The sequence below is a fragment of the Acanthisitta chloris genome, unplaced genomic scaffold, assembly GCF_000695815.1.
Source record: "Acanthisitta chloris isolate BGI_N310 unplaced genomic scaffold, ASM69581v1 scaffold9072, whole genome shotgun sequence".
Classification (NCBI taxonomy): Eukaryota; Metazoa; Chordata; class Aves; order Passeriformes; family Acanthisittidae; genus Acanthisitta; species Acanthisitta chloris.
This window is the reverse complement of record NW_008662246.1, coordinates 20,363-30,533: the sequence shown is the minus strand read 5'-3', so window position 1 is coordinate 30,533 and position 10,171 is coordinate 20,363. Positions and strand designations below refer to the sequence as shown.

The following is a 10,171-nucleotide window of genomic DNA, read 5'->3' as shown; positions in this document are numbered from 1 at the left end:
GGAGATATATTGAGCTGTGTGATTAAGTGTGCTGAGGAGGGATCACAGTACCAGCAGGTGATGCTTTTGGAGGGCAAGGGGTGAGAAGCTCAGAGTCCAAGGGACTAAGCAGAGGGCCAGCAACATCAGTGAAGCTGTGTTGGCAACCTTTGATTCAGCCTCTGCAAGCAAGAGTTGAAGACATAAATGTGAAAAACTCGGGTTATCCCCAGGGCTGACTCATAGGCCATAGCTGAGCACAAAGGGAGAGGAATTTGCCCTGCAGAAAGCACTCTGCAGGTATGGAGGTCTCCTGTTGAGCTGGTTTTGACTAGGATGAGAGTATGCAGAACCTCTCACCCATGAGATACATCTCACAGTATAATATTCATTGTCACTCCTGGGCTTAGGATCAACCTTTCATGGCATTAGCATTTCTGTGTACTGCAAAGCTAGGTGCCAGGCCCAGGAATTGTAATGATGACATGGGATTAAAACTTTATTGGGTTCCCATGAAGGAGGAAACAAACAATATGATAAAGCACATGATAAAAAAATGCATATGGAAAAGTGAGAAGCCACAGGCAGATAAATGGATGAAAAATATCCCTATAGGTAGGGACTACAGCCAGAGAGAGCGACAGAGGAAAGGAAGTCAGCCAAAACCAGGTCTTCTTTTAATCCCTGATCCCAGTTCTCTGTGTATGTGTCTGTTCAATACAAGCACTGTGAAATCACACACCATGTGCAGGGAAATTGCATGGCTGGTTCCAAAGGCCAGGACATCCCAAACACCAGAATACTGCTGCTGATGCCTCTCAGCATGAACCAGGAGGTCTGAAGAGAGGAACAGTCTTTGCTCCTATTTAACAAGGTCAGGAAAGACAGAGGTGTGTAAAACTAGCAGTGGCTGTAGTTTATTTTTCTGTATCATTAGCCTTTTATGATCAGATGTTGGTGCAAGTATCATGTGGTTTTATGATTTAAACTGCAAACTTAGAGCTCCTGTTTCGTTCAGACTGTGAAGCAGTGTTGAGCTTGGTGGTGGCAGCACTTGCTTATCTAAACAGGTTTGCAGACTCTGTGGCATCTTCCAGGACACTGTTACAAGGCTGAAATAAATTTGCCCTCAAATCACATGAATCCATCTGTTCCTTCACTCTTGGTGTTTGACTTGGCTGCCTGGCCTGGTGGGATTTTGCTGGAAGCTGTGGATAATCTTGGAAAAGTTCAGGTGGTACATATGGACGTTTCAAGTGTGTGACCCAAGGTGTATTTCTCTGGCTTCCAGCAAACCATGGTGTGTCTTTGCTTGGGAATTCAGGCAGATCTTTGTGGCACGATGAACCATGGAAGGCTGTGTCACACCTACTCCTCATGGGCTGCATCTCCATCACCAGACCAGCCCCGTGGTCCCTTCATGGGCTCCTTGCACTGTCTGTCTTGAGAAGTGGTGTGTGATTGTCAGCACCATTGTGGTTTGTAGTTGATCACATGCACCTCCCCACAGCATGGGAGCAAAGAGCAGCCTGTGGGGCAGCTGGAGCAGTGGAGAGGGAGTGGATGGAGACAGTGGGAAGGGGATGTGAATGAGGGTGATGTGGTTAGGATGGGGGATTGGTGAAGTTGAGCACAGTTGGGTCTAAGCAGGTTCCCACTTGCCTTGGAGCTCCTCAGCGAGGCTGTGCTTATTCACGCAGCACAGCACAGGTCGCCTGAGGCTGAGGCCTTAGTGTGAAAGTTGTTTGGGGGACAGTAAGGTCCAAGTCAGACTCTGAAACTCCTGGTTGGGGTCGGAAAGTAAATGTTTGAAGCAACCCTACAAAGAAGACAAACAGCTCCATCTTGGCCAGGCTTTCTCCAATGCAGTTCCTTCGCCCTGTGGAGGAAAGCAGATTGTTCACCTGTTGGAAAGATCAAGCTGGAATGTTTGCCATGGGCATGTTAGCATCTAAGAGGTTGCATTGGGAGCAGGAGTGAAACCTTGAAATGCACTGAGCCATTTTGGACTAGAGGAGCCCGTGTTGCTGGCACAGTGTGCCTGCCTGGTCTCTTGTCACACAGCCACCTGCAGCAGCACACACCACAGGGTATAACACATTTAGGGTCTACCCTCTCCTCTCCTTGCATCTTCCAACACTCTCTGCATCTTTAGCCCTTTCCCCTTGAAAAGCAGCCTGGTAGATAAATGCCACCTCCTCCCAACACGAAGTTTGAACTTCACTTTTCCTGTGGAATTTATCCTAACATCCCACTTTTGGAATCGAGTGTGTTCCTTCTTTCCTACCCCTCTTTGTGCTGGATTCAATGGTGGGAGAGAGCCATCTGCCTGTGTGCAGGATAATTGGCTCTATTCAGTTTCCTGGTTGATTATTGACCAAGTTAAGAGCAGTACTTAGCCATGAAGACCTCATTAGTGTATATTGTAATGAAATGCCATAGCCTCAGTTCTGTGCAGATCAGCCCTTTAGTTACCTGTGGAGAAGGGCAGGAAAGCTCCTTTCTTTACAAAATTCCCTTCAGCATCAAGAAAGTGGTTAGGGTTGAACTGATGTGGGGTCTCCCATTGTGTCTTATCCAGCAGCACTGAGGTAAGTGATGGGATTACAATTATACCCTGGAAGAAAAGTACATGAAGGCACAAAAGTTAGCAAAGTGGTCTGGTTTGGTTCATTTTGTCACACAGACTTTGGTGTCCCAGGAGATTTGCTCCACCTGGTCGTAGGTGGAGACCCTGAAGATTTTATCCCATCAGCCAGTAGAGAGAGATCAGTAAGATTTTCCCACTGGTGCCAAGGATTGAAGCCAAACCCTACATGGTGCTGTGAAAACCTCAAGCAGAGGGTAGGATCCTGTAAATTCTCTGGCAGGTACTTCAGTGTGCAGATGGCAGCAAGGAGGTGAACCAGGGTCACTCATGGAGTAAGTCCTGAGCATGAGAGGGACTGAATTGTCCTATGACACCAGTCTCTCTGAACTCAATATAGAAACTCTTCTGGGGATGATTTTGGACTCTGTCCTATAATTCCCTCTAAAGAGACCATTCTAGTGGTGCTGGCAGACCTGAGGAGGGTCTTGATGGAGCAGTCACCTACCTTGGGAAGGAAGTAGCCCCTGAAGTGGGTGTCAACAGCAGTGCAGCGGGGAACATGGGGCAGGAGGGTGATAAACCTCTGCACTTCATGAGAAACTCTTCTGGGGATGATTTTGGACTCTGTCCTATAATTCCCTCTAAAGAGACCATTCTAGTGGTGCTGGCAGACCTGAGGAGGGTCTTGATGGAGCAGTCACCTACCTTGGGAAGGAAGTAGCCCCTGAAGTGGGTGTCAACAGCAGTGCAGCGGGGAACATGGGGCAGGAGGGTGATAAACCTCTGCACTTCATGCAGCACCGCGTTACGGCATGTTTTTTTTTTTTCGTATGTGGCCCAGCTCCCAGCTTTGACAGTCCTCCCAATCTCCTCCTGCACCTTTTCTGGAAGGAACAAACAAAGGGATGTGCCCTAGCAAAGAAATCAACTCCCTCCCCGGATTTGGCTTTTGGAAGAACATCTGTTTTCAGGGTCTGGAAGGAGAGGATTCTTTAAACACCAGCATGGGTTTTCCTGCTCTACTTCTAGTTCAGACGTGTATTGGTTGTTTCCCCAGCATCATACTCTGATCTCCACTCATCCTCTCTCCTAGCAAGGCAAATGGGCTATTTTGTTGGGACTTTGATCATCATCTAATTATATCAGGAGTTCATAACAATAAAGAGATGGGATTCAGCTCTTAAGGCAAAAGAGCTGCTCTGGATCTGAGGCCTCTCCCCTCCACATATCAGCCTTGCCACGGATGGAGTGTGGGTAAAAGGAACTCACTTTGAATCTCTGGATATTTCATCATAAGCAGGATGGACCACTGCAGCGTGGTGGCTATGGTTTCTGTCCCTGCCATGACCAGGTCCAGTATGGATGCCATTAAGTTGTCATCATGGAAGAGGCTGTCCTTCTTGTTTTTCTCCTTGAAAAACATAAGAGGTAAGAAAGGTCTTAAAACCATCAGTATTCAGCAAGCTCAGGAAATACTGCATAGCCCATGACGCTGCTGACTATGATCTTGTGTTTGTGAATTGGGTGATAAGATGGACCTGATCTTAAGTGCACAGCATTCCCCAGAGATGGGAGCACCACAGATGGAAGATTTGGAACAGAGTTTTGGTTCAAGATCCATCTCCACCCTGAAGCAGGCTGAAGCCCAGGGTCAGGTGCTTGCTCACAGACTCAGCCTCACAGATTTGGAAAGAGCCATCTCTGCCCTCTACAGAAGGAGATTCAGCTAATCCTACCTCCAAGGGACTCCTCCTGCCCAAGGGCAGGTTTGAATCCCCAACAACCCTCAAAATCACCTTTTAGGCCTTTTCTGCCTGTTCTTTAGAATTGTGCTAACTCTTCCTCCACATAGCTGGGTAGAATACCGAGTGCCTAAGGTCGGCCTGGATCCAGTTGGAAAGAATTAAAAACTCAGAGCCCAAATATTTTGTGTTGAACGAAATCAACAGCTGTGTGAAACTGCCGAGTCTCTACTAAGTAAGATGCAGGGCATGGTTAGGACTTGTACTGGTGATTTATCATTCAAGTACTTTAAGTGGATCATTCATCTTGGAGCAACAGTATCAATGATTAATTGATCTGTTGTCATAAAAAGAAAGGCAGAGTCAGCTTTCATGTGAATTCATGCATTTTCTACTCGGAGTCGATCTCACATTATGAGTGCTGCTATTTCAGTAGTGGACTGAGAGTGTAGCTTTTGTATCTTGGTTTTGGTAGAAAAATCCCTGCAGTAAATTATACCAACTGTAAGAGACTGGCTAATTTGAATAGCACCAGAATAACAGAATGGATTTCAACACGGCATGACTGAAATCAGGACTCAGCAACTGTTTTAGCTGCAAAATCCAAAGGAGACATTGCAAACAGTCAACAGAGCTAAGCAGTCAAATACCTCTTGTTGCTTGAACATCAATGCGTCGATGTAGCTCCTCACACTGTTCTCATTGATATCCTCCCTGCTTGCCTTCATATATTGCCTTAAAATGACTCTCACATCTTCTATCTTCTCAAGCATAATCTTGTGGGTTTTGAAGAGAAATCCAAGGAATGGGTAGAAATTGAAGTACTAATGAGGAATTAAAAAAGAGAAGCATTAGGCCTGCAGGAATACCATCATGCTGATACAGCTTCTTCCTCAGGCACAACATATCAGTTGAGTTTTGTCTGTAGTAGCAATATCTCAGCATCCCAGGGACTTCCCAGGCAGATTTTCATAAGGGAGAGCTTTGCAACCTTTGAGTCTTTACTTAGTACAACCTAATTTTGAGTGGGATCCGCTCCTCTACTGGTAGAAATCTGGTCAGCCTCCCAGCAGAGCTGGGGCTGCAGTGTGCCAGGCCACCAGCCAGTCTCTGTATGAGACTAGTTGGTTTTTTCCAACATCAGTTGTGATGGATTGGCTAGGATAGTTTAAACATAAGCAACATTTTCCTTGCACTCTCCAGGGAAGCATTTTTAATGCAGTCTGTGAAATGTCATTCACCTAGTCATCAACACTGAATGTGTCTTTATAAAAAAAATGCAGCAAAGAAAGCCTAGATGGTGCAATTATATTGAAAAACAAACAACCAGGAATCTCTGGAGCTAAAGTAACCATATTTCAGGTCTTATTTTAGTTCCATGTGGATGTGCAGGACAAGTCAAAACAAAAGTAGGAAAGGGGAATCTAGCAGTACATTTGTGGTGACTAAGGCACATGCAGAAGTGTCACATTTTAGGTGTAATGGTTGTTTCTGAACTTCTGAAAACTGCTGAAGTAAATCCTATGGTTTGTGTGGCTCACAGATGGGATGTGTAAAAAAACATCTGTTAATCTGTGGGACAGGTTACTCACATTTAAATATGGAGATCCCAGAAGAATCATAACTTCATCTATAAGTCTTAAGAGAGTGAGAAATGTTGGGTCCTTATAGTCAAACCTGTCCCCAAACAGCAAGACGAAGGTGATGTTGATGGGAGCACAGTTGAAGGATGGCAGGCTGAAAGGTTCCCCTGCAACAGGAGGAGGATGGGAGTGCTGTGAGATGTTGAGCAGCACTGACACACACACAAGGCTGTACAGCCCTGTGATGGTCTCCAGCTCACCTTTGAAGGATTTGATCATCTCAATGAGGAAGTGAAGCTCCTCAAAAATTCTCCCCTCAAGCATCTGCTTCCCCATGCCGAGGTTGCGCATGCTGGACACAGTGAATCTCCGAGTTGTTCTCCACAGCTCCCCAATGGAGAAGAACAGACCTGGGGAGGCCATGAGACATGGTGCTGAGCTCAGGCATGGAGGAGCCCCACCACACCAAACACAACAGGGGACTGGTTGAGGAGGGATCTCCACAAGGGTTTCTGCTGCCCAGTTTCCCATGGGTTTAGAGAGTAAGGGTCTCCCCTTTCTGTGTGCCCCATCTCTGTGTCCTCTCAACTCCATTCTCCCAGTCTCACTGAGCCTGTGGTTTGTGAAAAACAAGTTCCTTCCCAACCCAGTTATCCCATCCCTCTCCTGAGTGCAAAATAAACAGGTGTGGCTTTCAGACAAGTATGGGTTGGCTGTAGAGCTTGGGAGAGATGCTGGTCTAAGTCAGTCATTCAAACTCAATTTGGTTCAAGTCTAAGGCCTCAAGCAACAACCTTGTTCTCTGAAGCTTCTCCATCCTAGTCTATTCATAAAGGTATTTTATCTGTGAGGGATGGGATAATTCAGCCTTCTCAACCCTGATCAGTGCTGAACTGCTTTATTGAGATTCCCAGCAATGCTGTATTTTCAGCAGCGGCAAAAATACTGACATTTTTGTGGAAGTTTCTGAGCTCATGCCTTGATGATCACTAACACCTCCAAGCTGGGATGGGTATTTCATCCCATCAGACTGCTGGAAAGAAAAAAATTGGTCAGTAATCCAAAGACTATCTCAGGTTGTGTCAACTGAGAAGCTGGATGCCAGCACTTCACATCTTCTTGGCTGAGTTTTCTATATGTGTTTGCTTTTTCTGTTTTAAAGCAGTGTAGTTTTAATTTGGAGAGCAAAACATTTTGCTCTAAAAATGTCAAAGCAAATTTCTAAGCTTCAGTTTTTAATTTTTCTTTAGTTCATGCCATTTTATCTGGATCATTCATTTGCTGAGAACAGTTTCACAGTCAACAAATTGGCATTTTCTGAAGAGAAAAAAAATATTTCATGGGAAAATTTGTGACCGTCGTTACTTAACAGCCCCTGAGACCTTCCATCCTTTGGTCACCTCTAAGTGCTTCCGACTTGGGCTGAGAAGTTAAGTGTGAAAGGACTTATGATGCAATACTGACAGTCTCCCACAGGGATATTTTACATGCAAATTAGTTCTAAAGAATACTTTTCTCCCCATCGATTCCTTTTATTTATGTAGCGATAAATTCATTTATTGATATTATAGCTGGGTAATTTGTCTCTAATTCTTATCCCAACTTCAGCCTGTGACCAGCATATAAAGCTGGATGCTCAAAGCTAAAGCAGAGGATGGAAAAACAAGGTTAAAAGTCCTCTGAAATACTCAGGATTAAAGAGTTTCCATGGAAAACTATTTGTAGGGGTGAATTTCTAGCCTCAGCCTATTGCTTCTGTCTGAACCTGTTTCATGTTGGTCCACCCAAGAGCCTTTGTGGGAAGTCAAAGGTGTGGGGACCAATATGGCCAAAACTGGGGAGAAAGGGAAAAACCCTACAGCTCTGAACAGCCAAACCAGTTAGTCCAAAGTGCCCTGAAACCATGGGGAAGGTGTGTGAATGTGGCGGTGGCAGTGAGCCACTGGCATGGACATCATATGGAAATGAACCCCAGAGTGACCACAGTGCCTTTAAAAATCCCACAGCTCACCCTTGAACTTTTGGGATATGGATCAGCTGCAAGTGCATTAGCAAAAATGATGGAAAGTCATGGCATGCAAGTGAGGAAAGCCAATTGTTTTCTGCCAGCTTGGCTTCAGAAGGGTCTGAGGGGGATGTTTAAAAGCTTTGCTCTGGGGATGCACAGCCAGGCTGGCACTGAGCAACAGCACTGTCCCTCCCACCCACCCCTGCTCATTGCTCTAGTACCGTTTCCGTTCTGAATTTGGTCAAATATTGGGATGGATGGTCTGTCTACAAACTCCTCTGTGTAGTTCACAAGCGCCTCCCGCACAACTTCGTACCCGGTCAGGACCACAACTTTCTGGAACCCAAAGTGGAGGGTGAAGATGGGGCCATATTTTTCCGCAAGCTGAAAGAGAGGTGAGCTGTGATGGTCAGGAAGGGATGGAGTGCTCATGGAGCAAGCACCTGTTGCTTTCTGAAAGGACATACTGTGACCTGACATCCTGCTGGGAACAGCTGCAGAGCCACTACCAGCAGAACAGCACCGGTGAGCTGGAGCTCATCGTGGTCAAACATGAGGCATTTTGTATCAATGCCTGGCTGGCATCCGTATGGAATTCAGGCTTCTTGCCATGAGAGAACCCCCCACCCCCCTCAGTGCATTGCTAATCTGGTTTTGCTGTTGAGGAAAAAATAAACGAAGAACAAAAAAACCCACACCTAGTGTTAAAGACTGGACCTCAAATGGCAACACAAGTTGGCAAACCGGAGGAAGATGAAAAGAAAGATAGTTCAGTGCAAATAATGATGAGGTTACACAGGAAAGGTTTGGTATGATGCTCCTCTCATACCAAAGCACTCCTGCATGACTTCTGCTAGACCAGAGGAGCTGTGTATCTCCTCAGCACTGCAGTGGGGACTGACTCCTGCCTACTTCTGCCCCATCACTGCAGCTATATCTTGGTTTCCAGCAGCTCGAAAACAGTGCTTGGGGACAACCAAGAAGAGTTTGGGCTGGGCTGAAGCAAGGTGATGGGATGCTAGCTAAGCACACAGTGTATGTGTGCAGCTTCAGCCCACATCAGGCCACCAGCAGCTTTCACAGGGGAGAGGAAGCACCCACCAGGTGCCCGGCCAACGAACACTGGTTGGTGCCTGCTGCTCAGTGCAATCACCATGTCATGCTCTGCATGGGGTGAGATGGAGGGATAATCCCTCTGGAGTAATCCCAAGGCAAAGGCAAACACAAGCAATACCAAATAGAGCCCAGCACAGGGTGAAAGCAAGCAGAGGTGATTCCAAACCACCGCTCAGAGGCTGTAGCAGCAGTGTCTGCCCAGCCCCGCTGAGTAAACTGACCCCAACCCTGACACTGCCCATAACAACCCCAGGTGCTGGAGCCTCACCCCGTGGCAGTGCTCCCCCACCATGGGCTGCCCCCACAGCAGAGTGTGTTTGCTGAGCGCTGGTGTTCCGGGAGCTGTGCTGACACCTCGCCGGGAGCCGCCGCTGTCTGTTTGCTCACTCTCTCCCTGACCCTGGCGTGGGTCGGACCCCGAGGGGGCTGTCTGCTGGAGCAGGGGGCACTGCTCAGCACCCCACAGAAACACCCTGGGCTGTGCCAGCCACGTCTTGCACAGAAGGACAGTTTACCATGGTAACTGGGGTAAGTTGTCTTAATTACAGGTTAGTAGAAGAGTTTATAGGCTATTCATTCTGGTTTCTTAGTGCAACTGTTCCATCCCTCTCTTGTGCTACCATCCAGATTTTAAAGCGTGTCCAATTCATCAAGAGGGAAACGGATTTTGCAATGTGGCATCTGGATTTGGCCCTCTCTGCAGCAGTTTTGGGGTCACTGCATAGTGAAATTCCTCTCGCCAAATCTCCAGGGCGTAGGGGAGGGAAGCAATTTCATTTCATGTTAGTTATGTCCTAGTGCTTTAAAAGATTTCTGTGTGTCCAGGCTGTCAAATTAATATTTCAAATCCCACAAGCATTATAGACTTCATGTACATCATCACAATTACATGAAGAAATCCCATATTACCCAGAGGTCTTTTTTTTAATGGTTGGTGGCTCCTAAATTACATTGCATCAACACAGACATTGAGTAGAAGAAGCCCAGAAAAATATTATAAAGCAATTTTCACACCTCTACAGTTCAGTTTGAATTATTTAAAAAAATAAAAAAAAAGACAAAAAATTCTCATTGAGTCATCCCAGGCAGCTTTAAAATCTATGAGGGTCTGGGTTCGGGGGTTTTTTGTCCTACCTTCATTAGTGATTTATCT

At 46.3% G+C, this 10,171-nt stretch overlaps 1 protein-coding gene across 1 annotated transcript in view; it reads right to left on the bottom strand.

Annotated features, from left to right (window-relative positions):
* Positions 1–1,667: 1,667 nt before the first annotated feature.
* LOC103798279 (cytochrome P450 2W1-like) overlaps positions 1,668–10,171 on the bottom strand; it is a 10,693-nt gene continuing 2,189 nt past the window's right edge. The window contains exons 2-10 of the mRNA XM_009070532.1: positions 10,153–10,169; positions 8,124–8,286; positions 6,155–6,304; positions 5,904–6,061; positions 4,962–5,135; positions 3,839–3,977; positions 3,275–3,453; positions 2,455–2,596; positions 1,668–1,858 (exon numbers count right to left, since the gene is read on the bottom strand). Coding sequence (XP_009068780.1) covers positions 1,668–1,858; positions 2,455–2,596; positions 3,275–3,453; positions 3,839–3,977; positions 4,962–5,135; positions 5,904–6,061; positions 6,155–6,304; positions 8,124–8,286; positions 10,153–10,169 — 1,313 coding nt within the window. The remainder of the gene's footprint in view (positions 1,859–2,454; positions 2,597–3,274; positions 3,454–3,838; positions 3,978–4,961; positions 5,136–5,903; positions 6,062–6,154; positions 6,305–8,123; positions 8,287–10,152; positions 10,170–10,171) is intronic.